The sequence below is a fragment of the Podarcis liolepis genome (assembly GCF_965112155.1).
Source record: "Podarcis liolepis genome assembly, chromosome: 15".
NCBI classification, from domain to species: domain Eukaryota; kingdom Metazoa; phylum Chordata; class Lepidosauria; order Squamata; family Lacertidae; genus Podarcis; species Podarcis liolepis.
In genome coordinates this window covers 18,768,171-18,789,911 of record NC_139566.1, presented here as the reverse complement: position 1 = coordinate 18,789,911, position 21,741 = coordinate 18,768,171, and the positions used below count along the sequence as shown (strand labels likewise).

Below are 21,741 nucleotides of genomic sequence, written 5' to 3'. Positions count from 1 at the left end.
GTGTCCCCCTCACATGCTGTCACTGGGCCTGCTTAAGCAAGGCCCCCTTTATCCATCCCATCTGGCGTTAGATATGGGTCTCTTCTGCCTCATTCCTTCAGCTGTCTGCACAACAGCCTTTTCTGTGTGGGGTACTCTGCCCCATCTTTTCTGCTGCTGAGGGGCTACCTTCAAACAGCCCTCCTCCTACCCCTGTTCAACGTTGTCACTGCATGTGATGCATTTCCCTGCAGATTGTGGGAGTTCTCACCAGGTTGGCAAAAGCTAATCTGGGCTGCTGGTGGGGAATGGTGAGTCTGCTGAGGGAGGTGGGGTGCCACAACAGAGAAGGCCCTCTCTCCCCACACATCTCCCTCCTCACTCTGGACAACAGCAGCACCCAGAGAACAGTGCGAAGTTGCCTGTTTGGCTCTCAAGTGAGTCCCTGTGGTGGTGCTGGCACCTTCATGTGCTACTTTTATTTGTTCTCTCTTACATTCTGCCTCGAACAGCCACCCAGATATCCCTGGGGATCTGGCTGACCCCATTTGTTTACTTGTCCAGTGGGATTTATATTCTGCTGAATAAAAACAAGCAAACTTCTGAAGCAGTTTACATAAAACGATAAAAGTACCCCCAAAAGATCACACGTAAAAGCAAGCGGGCATAATAAAATCTTATCAACAAAGAGATAACAATCAAACAGTTGAAAAAGGAAAACACCCCAAAGAAGCATCATATAAATGCAATAAAATTAGGATTCGCTTATAAGTGAGCCTCGGATGGAAGCGCAGTCCCCTGATCAATACTTAACTCCCCAGATTGCATGGGCAAAGGGAGTGCCTTGCCTTTGTGTTCATCTGCATGCTCTGTCTGGCTGCTGCTCTGCCCCCCACTTTCTTCTTTCCCCCTATCCAGGTTTCTTTTCCCACCTGAATCACATCCTGCTTGTGTTCATGACTGCGTGACTTCTTGTGTTTTTCAAGCAAAAGTGGACTCTGAAATCTAGAGCTCAGCAACTTATAGGGGGGAAATGCACTGCAGACTGAGCAAGTCCATAAAGCTTATTCTTATTCTTTTAATGAAGTGTATGTGTGCGTGTTGCATGTGAGGTAGAGAATGTATAGAAATAAAACATATACAAACAATACAGATCCTAATACTGTAGCAGTATTAAAACATAAAAACCTAGAAGAATGCAGAAAAATAAACCTGCAGCAGAAATAAAATAGACTAATTTGGGAAGGCACGGGCAAAGAGAAAGGTCTTTCGACAAATGCCGAAAATTATGCTGGTGCTTGCTCTGCTTCTAAAGAGGGAGCATTCCTGAGAACTGGTGCCACAATGCTGAGAGCCCATGGCTTGAGCCACAGCATGCCTTACCCCAGGGGCAGGTCTACATGACCCAGGGTGGGATGCAGTAGGAGAGACAGCTTTTCAGATACCCAGGTCCATAATCCTAAGGGGCTGGTAGCAGACTGGCAGCCAGTGCAATTCTTTCTACAGCCGTGTCACATGTTGGTGATACTTTGCTCCAGAGAGCAACTGTGCAGCCGTGTTCTGCCCTAGCTTCATCTTCTGGACCAAATTCAAGGTCAGCCCCACGTAAAGCGCATTGCAGGAATCAAGTCCTGAGGTTACTGGTCCATGGAACGCTGCCGCCAAGCTATCCCTGCCCAGGAATGGCTGTAACTGGTGCACCAGCCGAAGCTGGTGAAAAGCACTGCAGGGCACTACTTCAGTGACCACTTGGGTCAAGAAGGACCCCAAGACTACACACTTGTTCTTCTACAGGGAGTGCAACCCAATCCAGAACAGGCAACTCACCACTCCCACCCCAGGGCCTCTGCTTTGCCGAGATTCAATTTCAAGTTTATTGGCTTTCATCCAGCTCAGGCACTGGTTCAGGACTGGCTCAGCACCTCCTGGTTCAGATGTTACAGAGAAATAGAGCTGTGTGTCATCAGCTTACTCATGATGCTGTGCTCCAGATCTCTTAATGACCGATCCCAGAGGCCTTGTGTGGATGTTGAATAGCATTGGGGATGCAGTACAAAACAACCCCCAGGGGGCTGAAAGGAGTTGGCCCTGTAGGAATTCCTATTATTAGAACTGTAGAGTTGGAAGGGAACCGAGGGTCATCTAGTCTAACCCCCTGCAATGCAGGAATCTTTCACCCAGTATAGGGCTCAAACCCACAACCCTGAAATTAAGAGTCTCATGCTCTACCGACTGAGCTATCCCAGATTATTATTGTTATATTTATTGTTCCTAATATTGTTATTAATCCTACTTCCTATTCACGATGTGGCCAAGGTGGTGGGATAAACTGCCTCTTGTTCCGATTCTTCCTTTGTTGACATTCAGGGGTATCCCTTAGGAAACGTGGCAGTTCCTAGGTTAAGGCTCTCGTGGAGGCCTGATGGGGCCAGTGGGGACTCCTTCTACCCTTCAGTGTCCTTTGGGGAGGGTGGTGTTCCTTGCAACTTTTGGCTTGTGGGCTTCTTGGACAAATCCATCTGACCACCTCAGGAAAGAGGAAGCTGGTCTAGGTAGGCCTTTGGCAGGAGTGGCCATCAGGCCAGCAGATTCCAGCTAGATAATTTCCAGCGATATTACAGCCACTTCCAAGAAAGTTGCATCTGTTTCTCAGCAGATCCTGGTAAGGCCTGATTTTTGAACAGTGAGCAGGTCATTCCCATCCCAGCTGGTTGTTACAAGAACCTTGTGAACAGGGTTCTGTTTCGTTGCCTGGGTTTGCTTGTTTTCCTCTTCCCTCCTCATCACTTTTTTTTCCCTTTTGTGTGGTGTCTTCTTAGATTGTAAGCCTGAGAGGGAGGGACTGTGTTTATTTTTGTTGATATGTAAGCTGCAGGGCCAGATAGAAATGCTTCGACTCCGTCAGCCATAGTAGCCAGTCTCTTCATATGTTCTGCTATGAATCTTAAAGGAGCCTGCCTGCCGTCTCCCCATTCCTCCCCACCTCTGCCTCCCACTTGAAGGACCTGATACGACCTTCTGAGCGAAGAAGAGGGCAGGGGAAATCCCCGCAGCTGCACCACGAGGGAATTTGTTCTAAATACCCCTAAGCCTATTGGGTCAGTGATCACATCCCAGGCTATTGTAAGCTGCAGGTGCCTTGCCAGGCTCCTCCAAGCTGAGGGGCTTAATGCTTATCTTCAGCGTCATCTTGACTCTGTAATTGGGAGTCAAGGGGTGCTTCAGGGTGGCACAAGCACTGCCAGCACCTTCTTCCTTCATCTTGAAAGCCCCAGTAGTAAAAGGGCCATAGCTCAGTGGCAGAGTTTCTGCCTTGCACGCAGAATGTCCCAGGTTCAATTTCGGCATTTCCAGGTAGGGCTGGGGAAGACCCCTTGCTTGAAACTTGCCCCTGCCAGTCAGTGTGGACAATACTGAGCTAGATGGGACAGGGGGTCTGACTCAGGATAAGGCAGCTTCCTGTGTCCCTGTGTCACTTCTGTGGGGTAATGGTTAGAGTGTTGGACTAGAACCTGGTAGAGATCAGGGTTCGAATCTCGCACTTAGCCATGAAGCTCACTGGGTGACCTTGGGCCAGGGTCTCTCGGCCTAGCCTACCTCACAGGGTTGTCGTGAGGACAAAACAGGGAGGAAGAGAACCATGTACTCCTCCCTGAGCTCTTTGGGGGAAAGGTGGGATATAAATGTAATTAAATAAGAACAAAATTAAAAGCAGGGCTGGCAAACCTGCAGCCCTCAGGCCATATAAGACCCCCAGTGAGCTTTTCTGTGGCCCCCAGAGAGACCCCATCAGCTCCACCACCCAGTTTATTCAAATTGATTGAATAAAGCAAAAGGGTTTCACAGGCCTGGCCTGTACCTCTGCTATGTTATACCCATTTCAAACACTTCCTTAAAGTGGCTGTGTTGCTTTGCCTCCAAGCGTATATTGCCTCCTTCCGTATATTTTGACCTCCTTTCTCTTTCTCCCTCCCTCTCTTTCCCTCTTCTTCCTTTTCCCAGCAAAACACACAGAGGCTGATGGTCTCCCAGGCGACTCATTCTCTGACCACACCGGTTGTTTCGGTGGCGACTCCAAGCCTCCTGACCCAAGGCTTGCCCTTCTCAGCAATGCCGACAGCGTACAACACAGGTGAGCCTGCCGCATATGCCCGCACGTGAAACACAGTGGGAGGGAACTCTCCTGCACACCCTTCTGCTTCCAAAGCAGTCCTGCAGAAAGCAGACGGCAACCCACTTGACGAGGGGCTAGCTGTGTGTTGTGTTCACGGTGTGCAAGCCAGACTGTGTGATGAACATCTGGAGATCCTGTCACCCTCGAGGCAGACAGAGCAAGCTGGAAGGTGCTGCAGCCAAGCAGAGGAAGCCCATAGCCACTAGCTGCCTCTCTCTGGTCCTTAGTTATAGATCTATACAACCCTTTATCAACCTGATGCTTCCCAGATGTTCTGGACTACAAACCCCTTCAGCCCCAGCCAGCAAATTGATGGGAGCACAGTTGTGCTCGCGGAAGCTGATGGGAGTTGTAGTCCAATAATCATCATCATCATCTGCCAGGGACCAGGTTGGCAAAAGCTGGTTTAATTTGACCTATTTTCTTTACAAGTGAAAAGCAGTGGGACAGGAAAAGTAACTGCTCAGTGGAGAGAACTATGTGGATGAGAACCCTGTTGTATTTTGGACCATAGCTCAGTGGCAGAGCAGGTGTTTTGCATGCAGAAGGTCCCAGGTTCAATCCCTGGGCTCTCCGGGCAGGACTGGGAGAGAGAGACTCGTACCTGAGACCTCTGAAGAGCCACTGCCAGTCAGCGCAGACAGTAATGAGCTAGGTGGACCCAATTAGCTGACTCAGTACAATAGGGCAGCTTCCTATGTTGCAGCGTTCTTGCATGATTGTGGGGTTAGAGGGGATGGTTTCAGAAACCAGGACTAGAAGCCTGAAGCTGACGCAGAAAATGAGAGGGAGCCGGTCTTAAGGAGCAGCTCTGATGCTGAGGAATGGAATGAGGTGCGAGGTCAAACACACCCATCTTAATTAGCAGACGGAGCTGACACCTGTCTGCTAAGAAGCGATGCCTTTCTCGGGGTGACGGCAAATCATCCTGAGGTGTGTGAGAGCAGTTGGGCCGTGGGGCTTGGTAAATTGCAAATAGAGACGCCCCTTTGAAACATTATAATTATGGGGCTAAAGCTCAGCATTGGCCATAGCCTGCTAGCCAAAATGGGTGCCTAGAAGCTGACACCCAAGCCCAAGAGCTACTTTCTCCAAAGTGGCTGCTGTTTCTATTATGGTACTGCAGCCTTCACCAACTTGGAGCACTCCAGTTGGTTCGGACTACGACTCCCATTAGCCTCAGCCAGGAGCCCAGAACCGCCATGCTGCCTCGGGCTGATGGGAGTTGTAGTCCAAAGCAGCTGGGATGCCTGGGTGTTTGTCATCCCAAACATCTGGAGAACAGCATGCTGGTGAATACTGCCATTTTCTCTGGTTGTTGCTTCAAGCTTTTCTCTCTTTTTCTCTGCATGGCTGATAACATTCATATAGGAACGCATGTGTGCCTTGGTTATAGTTTGCAATGCAGGGTGCTTGCTTTAAGACAGTCGGCTGTTCTCTCTCTCCGTCGCCCACGCTGGCCCTTCTCCTCTGATGGGCTGGCAGGCAGAGGTGGATAAGATGCCTAGTGTGATGCAGAGCATCTAAACCTGACCCTCAGAGCAACTAGAAACCATCCACAGCCACCTCTCTGCCTTCTGAGACATCAGCAGGCCTTGTTTGCTCAGCAACTGATGAGCATACCTTCAAAAACCTGATTTTGAAAAACAGAAGGCAGCTGAGATTATTCAGAAGTAAAATCGGATGGCCCCCTTTCCTGTCTTCGACACACTAACTCCTGCTTTGCTTCTGTTGCCTTTTCAAGCGCAGAAGGTGCTCCCTCCCATCTCGCTGATCCTTGCTGTGGAAGAGAATCTCGCAGATCCCATCCACCCTATTGCACCCTATTGTCCGGGCGGGGTGGGTGGCAGGCAGGTCACCTCAGAATTTCCCAGCAAAGGCTTTGGCAGCTGTTCACGCTTTGCTCTCAAGCAGTTTTGACAGCTGAGGAGGGGAGGGGTGACAGAAACTGCAGACACCCTAAGCAAGAATGGGACAGTGCAGCCAAGCAGACGGGTGGGGGGATGGACGGACAGACAGGACGGGACGGGACACCCGACATTCAAGTTGCATTGTGTTCACATCACACCCAGAAAGGCATCTCAGCAGAACTGCCTCCAGGGAATCCTGATGGGAGCTTGACAGCTCCTTGAGAGGCAAGTGAATTTTCCCCTTCTTCAAATATTTGAGGCATTGTCTCTTGGGGTTTGATTGCAACCCCAAGAGGGTTCCCCTCCTCTCCTTGTCATGGGAGTTTCACACAAAGAAGACGGAGACCCGTTTTTCAAAGCACAAAAAGCTTTTTTAATTTCAAGAAACTTTGGGTGTTGAAACCAACATGAAGCGGAATTACAGCAGCAGGTCTAAGAAGCGCTGGTGCCTCTTCCCACCCCAAAACACTGGGGGGGGGGGGTATCATTTAGTGTGAAAAATAAATCATGCAGAAAAACAGGCCCAAACCTTATTGTTTTCCCCAGCCCTGAGCACTGCAGTTTTCTGTTTACTGTCTTGGCGATTCAGGATGGTGTGTTCTCCGGCAACCTTGACCTGTTCAGCCTTGGTAACTCTCCTTGATTTTCATGTGAGATAGTTAGCACACTTTTCAGTCCTGTTGTGCTGAACTGTGTGGGTTGTGCCATTGGTTGTTATATTGCCTACACTGACTGGCAGTGGCTGCCCATGGTTTGGCCAGCCCAACCTAGACATGCCAGCGGTGATGATGCTGAGGAGTGTGATAATTCATTGCCTGCCCTTCACCCTAAAGTCCCAGGGTGGGTTACGATATTAAAACACAACATAAAAAAACCAAGTTTACTTACAGCCACAGAAATAAGGTGGAGTCTAGAAATAACACCTCTCAGGTGTCAAAGGCCAGCATAAAGAGGGGTGTCTTCAGCATTCAATGGAAGCTGTTAAGTGAAGGTGTCAGGCTCACCCCGGTGGGGAGTTCCAGATCTTAGGTGCTGCTACAGAGACAGCCATCTCCCAGGTCATCTCCACCCTTAACATCTTAAGGGCAGTAGAACAACCAAGGCCCCCCACCCACTGACCGTAGCACCCTAGAGGATTTGGAGAGAAGGAGGTCTTGCTGATATTTAGGGCCTGAGTCATTTAAGGCTTTAAACACTTACATGAGTGTATTGAATTGGCCCCGGAAATGAGCCAGGAACCACAGTCCATGGTGTATATGAAGTGCACAATTTATTTAAAATAAATAAATAACCCACTGTATCGGCCAGCTTTTTCCCCAGCATCTACCTAATTCTGTAACTAAACTCCCCACCTTCATTCTTTCTTACCTTTATCCCCTCCCCTGTTGTCCAAGTTGCCTTTGTCAAACTGCTAGTCGCTTTGGACCAGAACACTCCCATCAATTCCAGCCGGCACAGCTGCTTTGGACGCCCGACTCTCATCAGTCCCAGCCATATGATGCTGCTACTGGATGGAAGCCTGGTCATAATGACTGGGGCTGATGGGAGTTGTAGTGCAAAACACCTGGAGGGCAACACGTTGGGGCAGTTGTTCTTGCACTCCCCTCTTTATCTCTTTTTGTTCTTATAAAATCTCTGCAGGCTACCGCTGCACACTCTGCTACTTTTAACACGACCACCAACAGAACTTTCTTATTTGCGTATTGTTTGTAGCTGTAGATCTGTATCCTCCAAGCGTATCTGTTTAGTAGACAAAGTATCCATTCTTCCTCTGTGTTTAAGCAACTGATTAATGGCAGAGGTTCAACTGCATCTCATAACCAAACCAACCTGCCAACTCTCACTCTTTGTTATATTCCAAGTGAGGTGTGGCTGGTTATATATAAATGCAATGAACGAATTTGCAATTTAAAATACACTTCCTGTGCTGCATAATCTTGCAGTTAATATTTCCTACCTTTTGTTTGATGGGAGCCATGTCACTACTAGACCTCAAGGAACATTTTGACTCATTGGGCTTGTTTGTGGTCGCAGGCGACTGTGACAAAATGCTCATAGAGTGCACACGGTGTGCTGCTCTTCAGCCCGTCGTGATCCAGCTGTGTTGCTTTTAGAGCAGGTTGGGAAACGCAATTGCTAATACTCATAAATGTTCCCCGAAAATGGATTCCTGCACATACTCTGCTTGTGAAGCTGCCATGGGCAGTTGGCTGCTCACAGAAGACAAACGCTGGACTTGAGGAAGCCTAGATCTGGACCAACAGCAGGGCAGCTTCTTACCTTGTTCATGGATACGTTGTCCTCTGCACATGACCCCCCTCGTCATCACAGCTGGAGGGGGGAACTGTGATATGCAGGCTTCTTTGGCAGCAATCCTGCATCCAAATGGTCACATGACCAGGTCCTCAGCAGCCCCCCTCCCTCCCCTCTCAACCTTAAGCAAAGTGTGTCTATTTTTCCATTCTAATGTTAGCAATGGGCATGTGCATAGGGTGCCATCTTGTGGTAGGTAATTTTATAAACCTTGCTCGTGCCTTCCCTTCAGCAGTGTGTGTATTTGCATTTGCTAGATCTGATGAACTGGGCTTCTGGTACACTTAACAGGCTCACTGTCAGTACAATGTCTGGGTGTTTTTTGGCGCGGGGTTTGGGACACCCTTGCCTTCCAAGGGGCCCCTTTTCCAAATGCCGGTGTGTCTGAGGCTGGTCTGGAGGGATCAGAGACTTGCTCTGTTGGCATTTTAATGGGAACCTACTGAATTTCCCCTTCTTGAAACAACTTGCCAACCGAAATGCCACTGTCCTTTGCACTCTTCTGAATCTCGCAGTGCAGTTTTGTAAATGGAAAAAGTGTTCAAAAATGTGTTCTTGTGGGGAAGGGCTGCACAAAAATGTGTATATTCATGAAAATAACCTGCAAGAAAATATTGCGATCCCTGCATTTCAGGGGGCTGGACTAGATGATCCTTGGGTCCCTTCCAACTCTACGATTCTATAGGAATACATCATACTAGGGGAAACTGCTTTCAAAGGCCCTACTGGTGTGTCTTCGGCTGCTGAAACCTTGTCCCCCTTTTCTTTTCAGACTACCAGTTGACCAGCGCGGATCTCTCATCCCTCTCGTCGTTCAGTTCACCCACTGGTCTGTCTCTGAGCAACATTTCTGCTTGGCAACAGCAGCAGCAGCAACAGCAGCAGCAGCAACAGCAGCAACAACAGCAGCAGCAGCAACAGCAGCAACAACAGCAGCAGCAGCAACAGCAGCAGCAGCAGCAACAGCATCTGGTTCCTGTATCACTAAGTAACTTAATGTAAGTGCATTGCAGTAATCCACCCCATTGCAAAATAGGGCAGAATAGTGGCATGGCCAATGTGTATACGCTACATGTGTGCAAACAGATAACAGAGTGTGCATATAGGCTACGCACAATCACCATACACGCACATTCAGCACACACCCTCACCAAACATACAGGTGCAGAGGACTCAAATGTCTTTCTTTCTCTCCCTTGGAGAGTCTAAAGGGTTGGAGAGACAAGACCAGGAAGGCTGCATTGACCCCTAGGCCTGAGGTTCCCCATCCCTGAGATAAACCATCCTCTCTGCCCCTTTGAGATTTTCCTTTGAGACCTTGCTTTCTTCATGCATGCTTTTGCTGCCATCTCATCTCCTCCCTGCCTTTCCACTGCTGGGCATAGAATCGATAGCATCTTGTCCTGAGAGATGTGAGGAAACAGGTAAGGAAAGTCACAGGAGGAGGAAGGATGCTAAATTATTCCAGTGAATTGCAAACATCACGTGGAAACAGATAACTTTTTAACAGGACATCCCCAACCTGGTGCCCTCTGTGTTTTGGACTACAGTTCCCCTCAGCCACAGCATCATCCGGCCATACTGGCTGGGGCTGATGGGATTTGTGATCCAAAACATATGGAGTATGCCTGAAGAGGGACATAGCAGATAAAGTTGGGGCAAAGCTTCAGCCCTCTTACAACACATTTTGCCATTCTAGCATAAGTGATGCACAAATAGAGGCAAATTGCCACAATTCAGGCTTGTTGTTGTTTAGTCGTTTAGTCGTGTCCGACTCTTCGTGACCCCATGGGCCAGAGAACGCCAGGCACTCCTGTCTTCCACTGCCTCCTGCAGTTTGGTCAGACTCATGTTTGTGGCTTTGAGAACACTGTCCAACCATCTCGTTCTCTGTCGTCCCCTTCTCCTTGTGCCCTCAATCTTTCCCAACAACAGGGTCTTTTCCAGGGAGTCTTCTCTTCTCATGGACAATTCAGGCAGGTCAGCAGAATTCAGAATGTAGAATTCTGTCTTGCTTTTTGAGTGCAAGCTCTGCCCTCAAAGCTCCCCACTTACCATAAAACCTCTGAATTTCTCCCCAGTGTGCAGTGTTTGAGTCAAACAAGATTGGTGTGTGCCATGTCAGCAAACTGGATGGTGTGTGCATGTGTAGAGGGTGGCTGAGCCCAAGCAATACTATCATGAGGTGGAATGTGGGTCAGAACATTCCTGCCACTTGCAAGACTGTGATCCAAAGCTACGTGATCTAATTGGAACACAGATTTTGCAATTGCTTGCTTCAAGAACTAGGCTTTTTTGTGGGGCAGGGTAGAAACTACATCCTGGCCTACAGTTACCAAAAAATGTCAGTGCTGAGCTCTGCTTTCTGTCCCAGAGCATCCTTCAGCCATGATCTCTCCTCAGTCACATGTTGTGCTACTGGCAGAAATTTCTTGACGGGCGGCTTGGGGGAACTGACATGAATCTGTCACTGGAGCATACAACCCAACCAGTCACTGTCTCAACTTCCGACCTGCGAGAGGCCAAGGGGTGGTTGGTTACATAAGCAAGGCCAACCAAATGACTCTGTGTTGGCTGAATCTAATGGAAGAGGCGCCTCTTTTGCCCCAGGAGCTCTGCAGCTCATTTGCAAAGCCCAGAGCTCAGCAGCAGAGGACAGTCTCTGCCAGCAGAAGGTCCCAGGTTCCCTGGCTGGTATCTCCCAACAAAAGGGACCTCAGTTCTAGACAAAGGACCCCTTGGAGAGCCCCAAGAATCCAGAGCTAGATGGACCCAGGGCCCGATGCAGTTGAAGGCAACTCTCTGAATGCTGACATTTTCAAGGCCACAGCTCAGTGCTAGATCACCTGCTTTGCATTTGTTTCTCCTTGCAAATTTATAGAGAGACTACACCAAACATATAAAATAACCTGCAGCTGAAGAGATCATAAGAATGCCAAATTAAAAAGTATATACGCTAAGACATTGAGAATCCCTTGTTGGCTCCAGGAAATTGATGTGGACATCTCTGGTCTCACTTGCAGGTCTTACTATCCAAACACAATGCAGTCTCAGGAAATTGTTTGTTAAGCAAGCATTTGCATAACGACAATTTCGATTGATTCCTATAGAGAGATTTCTAATGCGTTCCCGACCACAGAATTTCAACCCCCAGAATAATGAAAAAACTTGGGGAAACCCTCCAAAACCTTGCAAAAGGGTGAATAAGGAATAGGAAAAAATGTTCTCTCCTCCTTCCTCTTCCCCTCCCTCCCTCCCTTCTACCATGGTTTCTGGCAAAATGACTGCCACAAACCACAAAAAATACGGGTTGTTTAAGGCTGCTTATTTGTTTACAGTCCTACATGCAGGTCCAGCTGTTTGGCTGTCTGAGTCTGCGGTGTGTATAGCGAGGTGTGGGTACTAATTCCTCGTGTTTGGATAAGTCAGTTTTTGTATAACAAGAATTTGGATAGCAGGACCTGCGTGTAACACTAAACCAAAGCATAGCGTTACATGTTAGTGTTCACCACACCTGGTAGTAGGCAGGGCCAGCGGAATTCTAAAAGAAGTCCAAAAGAAGAAAATATGTTTTTTCATGTGCTTTTCTTCTGCTGCTGTGTGCCCCTCCCCCAAATAATTTCTCAGTCAGCCTCTAGCTCTTTCAGTCCTCAGGCTTGCAGTTCTCACTCAGTTGCTCTTTTTTCCCTTCACTCTCTCCTTTTTAAATGCACTTCTCTGTAAAACTGCTCGCTGTGGGTTTCCCACCCTATCTTTTCTTTTTTGAAGCTGCCCCTTGCAAATCAACCCCAAAGGCCCACACTCCCCCTATAGGTGGTCCCAGCCTTGGGCATGCAGGAAAAGGTGTGAAATCAAACTAGGAAATCTCAGGTCCTGGCCTCCCAGGTCTCTTATTTCCAAATCAGTGAAGTTTGGAATGGTTCGTTCCGCCATCTTGATTCAAAATGGCGCCCATAGATGAAAACTACCTCCTCCGTCTCAGGAACCTTCAACTTTTTATGTGTGTGTATGATGTTGTATTGTGCTTTTACTATTTTTTGTTGGGAGCTGCCAACAGAGAACAGGTGGACAGTCCCGTTTCCGAAACATATGCTGGATAAATAAATGAGCCCCTGTGTGCCTCTCTCCCCCCCCCCCCTTGCAGACAAGGAACCCACCTGTCCCACGCCAGCACCTTGACCGTCAACACCAACCCCAACATCAGTATCAAGTCGGAGCCTGTCTCACCCAACCGGGAACGCAACACGGCCACCCCGCTCTCCTCCTTCCCTCACCAGGCCCGGCATGAGCCTACGGGACGTTCCCCCGTCGACAGCCTCAGCAGCAACGCCAGCTCCTACGAGGGCAACGAGCGGGAAGATCAGTCCCGGGCCGACTTTGGCTCCTCTCTCGGCCTCCTGAGACCCACCTCCGAGGCCGAGGGGGAGAACCCGTCCGTGAAGCGCATGCGGTTGGACGCTTGGGTGACATAACTGCCTCCCCCGGTGGCCCAGCGCCCTCCGTCAGAGCTGGTTTCCGCTCTCCTGCGTGTGTGTCTGGGGGGGCGGGGGAGGCAGTGGTTGGGGAGGTGGGGGTGGGACGAGGAGGGGAGGTGTGGGAGGGGGGAGGCACAGGGTGGGCCGGGTGGGTGGGAGGGGGGCTTATTATAAACTGCCTGAGAAATAGCTTTAGGATTTTGTAGGCGTCCGTTCTAGCGACATTATGCAGTACATTAAAAAAAAAAAAAGGCTCTTGAGGACCGTTTTGAGAGCCACTCAGAAGTCTGACTATATAAACCCCCTCACTGGTCACCAAATTCTCTCCCGGCCCTGGGTCCCACCTGACACAGCCCCTCGTGCGAATGCCAGCCCTGGGCTAGGCCGAGGCTGGTGAACGGAAACGTCTAGGGTGGGAGGGGTGGGAAAGGTGGGGTATCTTGGGTGGCAGATGGGGCGAGGCTTGGCAGACTGCCATTTATTTGTCTATGGCTGGTCCTAACGTAGAGACGAGAGAGAGAAGAGTGCCTTTGGAAAGTCAGAGTCGTTACAAAGAGCTAGGAGGAAGCGTGTCTGTTTGCAGGCTTTGGGTGGCAGGGGCAATAGGCAGCTCAAGGAACATTAGCTTTAAGGTGGGGGGCAGTTTCTAGTTTGGCACAACTTGGCAGAAGGATGGGGGAGATTGGAGACACCTGCTTCGAATCTCGCCTGACGGTGTCTTGTACGGAGACATGGTTGTGTGTTTCGTTTTGCTTTGTTTTTCGTTGTTGTTTTTTAAAAAAAGAAATTAGTTTATCCAGGTAAACGAAGGCTGGAGAAATGCAATAGCTTTAAGAGAGCTGAATCTCTAATCCAGTGTTTCCCAAACTTTTGATAATCTGGGATGCAGGGTTTTTTTCTGGAGGGAGAACAAGAGGCACACTTTGTCCATAGCGCTCCAAAAAGGGACAGCTCCGAGGAAAAGGGGCATGAACTCTCCTTCTCCAGTCTGTTTGGCCCCCTGGGATACCACCCGCCCACAGGATTGGACCTCTTTGCGGCTACCCAGACGTCAGTAGGGTTCTTCGCTCGTTTGCGTTGATGTCACTGCCCTTGCATTGATGGATGCATCCGACATGATGGCTTAACGCTCCCAGTCATGCTGGGCTCCTTTTCTCTTGTGTGGCGCCCCAAGGTTGGCAGCTGGGAATTGTCCCTCTGGCAGGGACAAAGGAACAGTGGAAGTGGGTAAACCGGGGCAGCCACTGAGCTGGGGTGCGTGAACATCCACAGATGGGGAACAGTCAAGGAAGGTGGTCCTTCCATTCTAGAAAGCTTTCCCTGAGTTGATGTGGTCACGACTTTCCATTATTGCTTCAGGGTGTGCCCATGGTGTGTGCTGCCTTCTCTGCAAGGCAGCACACTCTGAGAAGTCCCCTTGAGGGTCAGGTTAAAAATGGGGCACCTTGCAATCTAGAGGGTGGTGATGCCAGGCATGGGCCATCCGCTGCCCTGCATCAAAAGGAGCTCTGCTTCAGGGGGAGCTCTTCACACTTGCCATCCCATGTTCACTCGCAACCACAGTTCCCATCAGGGTGCTTGCCTCCCCCCCCAATACCTACGTACCCTCAGTGCATCCTTCCCCCTTTTTACTAGGCTGAAATCTTAGGCAATTACTGGAACAGGTTTTGGCTGATCCAGCCATCAAGTAAATATGCATAAACTGAAGTAGGAGAGAAAACAATCATTTTGGAGGAAAGGAAAAAAACAAAACTCACTTGGACTGAGTATGCAGCCTCTGAGAAGGACCATGGGCAGTTTTTTTTGCTTTTGTTTAATATGTATTTATTTAAATAATCTGTGCCCAGGCAATGGAGGGGGCAAGGTTTTTATAAAGTCACTTAAAATGTTTTTGAATGGGTTAACTTAACCAATTGCCTGACTAAGGCTGCAATCCTCACCTCACTTACCTGGGAACAAGTCTCACTGAATTCAACAGGGTTCACATCTGAGTAAACGTGGTTGTGAATGGGGTAGCCCCGATTTTTATGGGTTTATTTTTTAAAAAAAGAACCTGCTGGGTGAAAAGGCTCTCAAGAAGATATCCCTGGCTGTGTTGATTAGGAAGCACATCAAAGGGCCCCACTTCAATTAATTCATAAGGGAATCAAACACTTGTAGGCTTCCCCCTTTCTCTTTGGTCTGAGTAGCTGCACAGAACAGTCCATGCCCATCTTTCCAGCAGCAATCCTGGGTGCAAATCTTAATGGACTCTCTGGACATCTAGGATCGCATGGTTGTCCTCTTACAAGGAGGAGGGGTAGTCAACCTGCTGCCTTCTGGATGCTTTGGACTACAACTCCCATTGACCCCAGTCCCCACAGCCAATAGTGATGGGAACCGTAGTATGCAACATCTAGAGGGCACCATGTTAACTATACATGTCCCAGAGCATTCCAGCTTTTGCAAACTCACTTTGCTAGTCCCTGTCTTGGCTCCTGGCTCCAGGACAAGATAGGCATCCCTCATCAAATAGAGCCTTGAGAGTCCAGGGCAGGTGGCTCAGATGATTCGGCATCAGCAAAAAGCCTGTGGGCAGGGTGATTTGCCTCTTCCCTTTCCCACGGAAAAACCCTGTGTCCCTCCACGGGGAATTGAACTACGAAAGGAGGGCAGTCATGTTGTTAGCTCAGGAATCTTGTATCGAAGGGCTGTCTGGGAGCTCCTGGAGGGGAATGGTGGGGCGCATTCCTCCGCTTGAGAGCTGCCAAGTGGGGCAGGGGGGTATCAGGGCTCAGTGTGTCGTTTCTTTTAATATTTGGGCGGGTAGGGGATTAGGCTTTGTTTACGTTCATTCTTGTCCAGAGTTTGTGGGCTTCCAAGCCCCGCACGACCTGCAGGCTTGCTTCCTTGGCTGTCTCAGCACGCAGGGTGTCCTTTGGCATGGGATCGTTCTGGTTCTGCCCCTCCTGTGGGGAGGGCAGCTGTTGATCCCGAGCAGCTTTCATAGTGGTTGGGGAGAGAGGCAGAGAGGCATGCAACTCTGGGCAGGCAGAAAGGGGGTGGCTTGGTGCATGGAGAGAACAAGACTACTCTGCCGCTCTCCTGGCGTAGCTCAGAGTGTGTGTGCATCCAGTCGTTGCAAATATGCCCCCACCCTGCCCTACTACCGTTGCAGTGGGACGTTGCAAGCCGCTGCCGCTGGTTTTGTCTTTTGTGCATCCACAAATCCTCTGCGAATCTTCCACGTTGACTTCCCTTGGCCACCCACCCTCTTCCTGCACAGCTTTGCATATTCCCCCAGCTAGCCTGCAAATAAATGTTTTTTCCTCCTCTTGTCAGGAGACTTACGGCAGGAATCGCGGACATTTCACGAGAAAACCACCCCCATCGGCTAAATAAGCCTACCTGAACACCAAAGTTGATGTAACTTTGGGTGGAGAAACATGGGTGTTTTCATACTTTCTTTTTGAGGGGCTGTTATGCTCTCTGACACCCCGCGTGTGGCTCACAACTTGGGAGCCCTGGTTTGGAATGGAGGGGGGGGGGTGTTTGAGCAAGAGAAAGAGAGAGAGAGAGAAATGGACCCATGGCTTGTGGGGCAGCAACGTACAGAGGAAGGAAGGACCAAGAGCCAGCTGGCCAAACGTCAGCAGTGGGTTCATTGGGGATCTGGGGTAGAAACAACTCAACTTTATTAAGGCGGATCAGGCTTGCAATATGGCAACTCTTACCATTTGTGGGAGGGCACTGCAGAGGGAACTGGCATTTGCACTCTTGGCTTTTTGGAAAGAAGGCCTTTGTGGTGTTTCCATCCATCTGGGTTAATTCATTGTTTCACACCTGGGACTGTGTAATTCTACCCGTCCTCCTCCTCCACCTTCTCATTTTTGAAAGACGAGCAGAAGAATGACAATCTGAAATCAACACCCTTGTTTGTATTTCTATAAATATATTTCTCAAGATCTTTTAATTTTATTTCTTGTGTTCATCCGTACTGTTGACAGTTACATTGTGTATATTTTTTTTTTAATTTGGAAAAAAATAATAATTTTTTTTGGCGTTTGTATAGGGTTTTAGTTTTAAAAAGTTATCTATATATAAATATAAATATATATATATTATATATATTTTCCATTTTTAAAAAGGGGTGTTGCAAAGAAACACAAAATTGCACGATTTAAATATGACTTTAGTTGAAAATGCTGCAGTTTTTAGAGATGTGGGGGGGAAATGGAGCTTATTTATTCTCAAAGGCTACAAAAAAGTGTACAATGCATGAAGAGAAAACATTTACAAGAAAAAAGACAAAAAAAGACAAAAAAGTGTAACCTGAACAAAGTGTAGCGTTTTGAAAAACACACAAAAAAATTTAAACAACAAAAATGGCTAATATATTGTGTTTGGCTGGTTCGCTTTTGGTTTTTAAATGTTTCCTTTTTTTTCTTTGAGAATGAAATACAATAGTGTATATTTTCATATAAGAAGTATGCACTGATATGTTTAAAAAATGATATATTACTTTCTAAAAGCGTGGTTACTTAACCAAAGTCTGTTTCTGCTCTTTTCCTTTAAAAAAAAAAGAATCTCTATGGTTCCTCAAACATTCAAATATTGGGGTTTAAATATAGGTGATGTTGTCCATAGGCCCCTAAACACTGCCCTGAAATTATGGTGGGGCCTTACAGTTCTGTGTAAAAAACAAAACGTGTATATTAATAGCCCTAGAAGTGAATGAAAACTTGAAAAGGTAGCTGCAGCACCCTCTAGAGAGAGGCTGGGGGACCTTTCTTCAGGGTTCAGGGCCATATTCCTTCAAAGGCAACCTGTCAGGGGCCGCATGCCAGGAGTGGGTGGGGCCAGAAGCAAAAGTGGGCGGAGCAACAGATGCGACGCTCACCCTTGTGCATTCCAGCTTCACAAAAGCCACAGGTTTCTACACCACTGTCTCTCTATTCACCCATCATGCAAGAAGTGCAATCACAGTTCAGGGATGCAGGGCCAGTGTGTGGCCTTGAGAGAATTGGCCCCCCAGGCCTGAGATGCCCTACTCCTGCCCTAGAGGTATAGCTTTAAAAACGCCCCTACATAACACATTTGCTACAGACACTGGGCTGGTTACCACGTGAAGCTCCTTGATGAGGGATTGTGTGAAATCCAGCCCCCTTCTCATTTCAGCATCCCTCTGCCCCTCTTCCATTGAGATTTGGGGCTGAGACGCAAGTGGGCAGCCCCTTCCAAAGCCCTTTTCCTTCTCTAGTGTAAGAACACCAGGCTTCAACACCATGCTAGGAGTTGGGATGATGGCAGCTGCAAAAGGCCTCTGGGTTCCTCCAGACATGGTGAAGTGATGTCTCTGATTTCACAGCTCTTGATACTGGCAGCACGTTCGCTTCTATGTTAAATGTGCCAAGTTATAGCCAACATTTGCCATACTAGGAGTAAACCTATCAATTGATGGCCCATAAATTTCAACACACTTATTTGGAGTAGAACTGTTGGTGATAACCCACTGTTTTGAAACAGATCTAAAAACAATTACCCATACTGAACACTATTCATGAGAGGTTTAGTATCATTAACTATGTTTTATCAGTCTGTGGGTCCCCTTTTTATCTCCACAACAACAACCTAGCAAGGTAGCCTGGGCTGAAAGCGAGCGTGAGCAACCCAAGGTCTCCCTGTGAGCCAAATGGCTGAGTGCGGATTTGAACCAAGGTCACACCACTGGGCCACATCTAGTCCAACCCCTTGCAATGCAGGAATCTTTTCCCCAATGTGGGGCTCAGATTCACATCCCTGAGATTAAGGGTCTCATGCGCTACCAACTGAGCCATCTTAGCCCACAAGGCTTATGCTGTCTGGGGCTGATAGCTGTGCTCCAGAATGGCATTCCTGGCTAATGGGAGTTGGAGTCCTAGGTGGTTGAAGGGATCCATTCATAGTGCCATGTTCCACACTGAACCATCCCTGGAGACTCTTTCTGCTTGGGAAGGCAATACTGGTGAAGTCTTGCATATGCTCCTTTATGCTACTAAAATAATATCCTTTTTGCAACTGCCAAAGAACCCTAAAAACACAGGACAGCCTCAATTTACAGCCCTTTCATGAATTAAGAGGGCTATTGGTTGATGGACTGGGAGAAACCAGCATCCTCTTTAGGTAGCCTTTGTGTGAGCTGTCACTCCATCGTTTGTTTCCAAAGAAGGTTTGGTGGGAAACAGAGATTGGACATCCCTGAATTTTTCTGTCACTTTTTTACTTTTATGTATTGCATTTATCTCCTTCCTTTTTCTGCAAGGAGTGCAAAGTGGCATACATGGTTCTTTTCTCCTAATTTAATCCCAACAACAACCCTTTGAGGTTGAACTTACACTGAAAGGCAGTGACTGGCACAAGCTCACCCAGGGAGCTTCATGGCCAAGTGGGCATTTGAGCCCTGGTCTCCCAGGTGCCAGTCTGACACTCTAGCTCAGAGCTTTCCAAACTTTTCATGTTGGGGACACGCTTTTTAGACATGCATCATTTCGCGACACCGTAATTCAGTTTTGCATCATTTCATGACACAGTAATTCAGTTTTACTATCAAAACAGGCAGTGCTTTTTTTCTAAAAAAAATGTTTAGGGGTACTCTCATTTTCCTACTCATATTGAAATGCTGCCCCTCAATGGGGCTGAACTTAGATTCACAAAGTGTTTAGGGGTATGCGTACCCCTGCATACTCCCAGAAAAAAAGCACTGAAACCAGGGGTTAATGCAAAGTTTCCAGCATGCGAACTTTCCATGGGGGAGCATTCACACAACACACCTACATACTGCAGCCGACACACTAACATGTCTTGACACACAGTTTGGAAAGCTCTGCTCTAGCTACTGCACCACATTTGATCCCTTTGTGTAGAGTGGCATCAGCCTGTAGGAACAGGCGAATCGGCCAGTTTCAATTTCTCTGTTTCTCCTTTTTCTAATCTTAAGTTCAATTCTCTACGTTCCCAAACTGGTTTGTGGTTAAAAAAATTTTTTAAGTCCTCAAGGAAAGTTCAGCATTTTAGTGCCAATTTCTTCACAAATACACACATTTTTGTCTGCAGGTTTGCCAAATCAACAACTGCAGTTGCCAGACAGCTGGAGATAAACAGGGTCATAAAGGTAAATGTAAAGGTACCCCTGACAGTTAAGTCTAGTTGCGAATGACTCTGGGGTTGCAGCACTCATCTCTATAGGCCAAGGGAGCCAGCATTTGTCCGCAGACAGCTTCTGGGTCACGTGGCCAGCATGACTAAGCAGCTTCCGGCAAACCAGAGCAGTGCACGGAAACGCCGTTTACCTTCCCGCCGGAGTGGTACCTATTTATCTACTTGCACTTTGACGTGTTTTCGAACTGCTAGGTTGGCAGGAGCAGGGACCGAGCAACGGAACTGCTAGGTTGGCAGGAGCAGGGACCGAGCAACGGAAGCTCACCCTGTCGCAGGGATTCGAACTGTGGACCTTCCAATCGGCAAACCCTAGGCTATGTGGTTTAGACCACAGCACCACAGGGTCATAGAATCATATAATTGCTCCCAGAAGCAACCATGGGGCCTGGAGTCTTGCAGAGGAGATGGGCAGAAGCAGGAGGGAGGGGGTGTTAAACCAAACCCTGATAATGAAAATCTGGGGGAAGCAACTGCCGGTGCTACCTTAGCTGCAGATTTTAAAAAACCTTTCTGCCTTACTACCACTTAAGAGAGGAGGTGGATTTTAAATAAATAAAAACCAGAATGTCATCCTTCCAGCCAGAACATCAGTAGGTCATTGCAAACTAATGATGGAGCAAGTGGGGGCCAAACAGAATTAAGTGAAGGTTCGGGTGGGCCCTGAAGGTATCACATTAGCCAAAGCCATGAAAGAGATGTCTACAAAGGAAATTTATCCACAATAAAATAGCTGCTCCTCCGCGGCAGGGCTCGCATCTGCAACGCAGGCATATTAGTTGTAAACACCTGAAACTAGAAAGGCTTGGCTCACATGCTACTTGTGAGTGTGGGGCAAAAAAAGACAATAATTCAGTTTTCTTCTCCATTCATTTCAATGGGGACATTGGAATGGCAGTTCTTTCCCCACTGAGACCTGGACATGCTCAGCTTGGTCTGGGCTGCGCCCTTGGTGCTTTTTTGTGGTCGACTGACACTTCTTGTCCATCTGCCTTTCCTAACCTGATGCCCTCCAGCATCATGCATCTCCACTGGCTGGGACTGAGGTGATGGTGATGGAGATGGTGTTCAAAACATGGAGAGTGCCAGGCTGGTTCACCCCAATCTCCAAGCAGCGAGAGGTTCCTGCACTTACCCAGGGTTTGGGTTCCTTGTTGATGGAGACTGGGGAGTCTTTAGGACAGTGGTGACCAAACTTGGCCCGCCAGCTTTTTTTGGGACTACAATTCCCATCATCCCTGGCCACTGGTCCTGTTAGCTAGGGATGATGGGAGTTGTAGTCCAAAAACAGCTGAAGGGCCAAGTTTGGCCAACACTGCTTTAGGATATGTGGTTTTATTGTACATATATACAACCTGAGCATAGGATGGAGGGGCTCAGAGCATCAATGCCCCAACAGATCTTGCTTCCCCCATTAGTTTCCAGGGGATCCGCAAGCAACAGCTGTTGGGTTCACATTTCTGTGTCTCCAGCTTGCAGTATCAGGCAAACTCAAATGCACAATTCTCCCCTTTGTCCTGCTGTACTCCATCCTAAGGTGACATCCAGCCAGGTGAGGTGGGAAAAGGCCTGCCCATTTGTCTCTCTGGTAACAGGGCTCACCAAGATAGAAATGATGGGTACTTAGCCGATTACATGTATTTGCCCACTAGGTGGCAGCAGAGGTCGCTAATATTTCCACTCAGATATAGGGACTGGGTTTTCTGTCACTCTCTCT

At 48.3% G+C, this 21,741-nt stretch overlaps 1 protein-coding gene across 9 annotated transcripts in view; it reads left to right on the top strand.

The window, feature by feature from the left end:
• MEF2D (myocyte enhancer factor 2D) overlaps nucleotides 1–17,223 on the top strand; it is a 147,126-nt gene extending 129,903 nt beyond the window's left edge. For all 9 annotated transcript variants that reach the window (XM_083478316.1, XM_083478319.1, XM_083478320.1 and 6 more), the window contains 3 exons: nucleotides 3,982–4,111; nucleotides 9,149–9,374; nucleotides 12,521–17,223. In XM_083478316.1, the coding sequence (XP_083334442.1) occupies nucleotides 3,982–4,111; nucleotides 9,149–9,374; nucleotides 12,521–12,848 (684 nt within the window). In that variant the 3' untranslated portion in view covers nucleotides 12,849–17,223. The remainder of the gene's footprint in view (nucleotides 1–3,981; nucleotides 4,112–9,148; nucleotides 9,375–12,520) is intronic.
• Nucleotides 17,224–21,741: the final 4,518 nt, after the last annotated feature.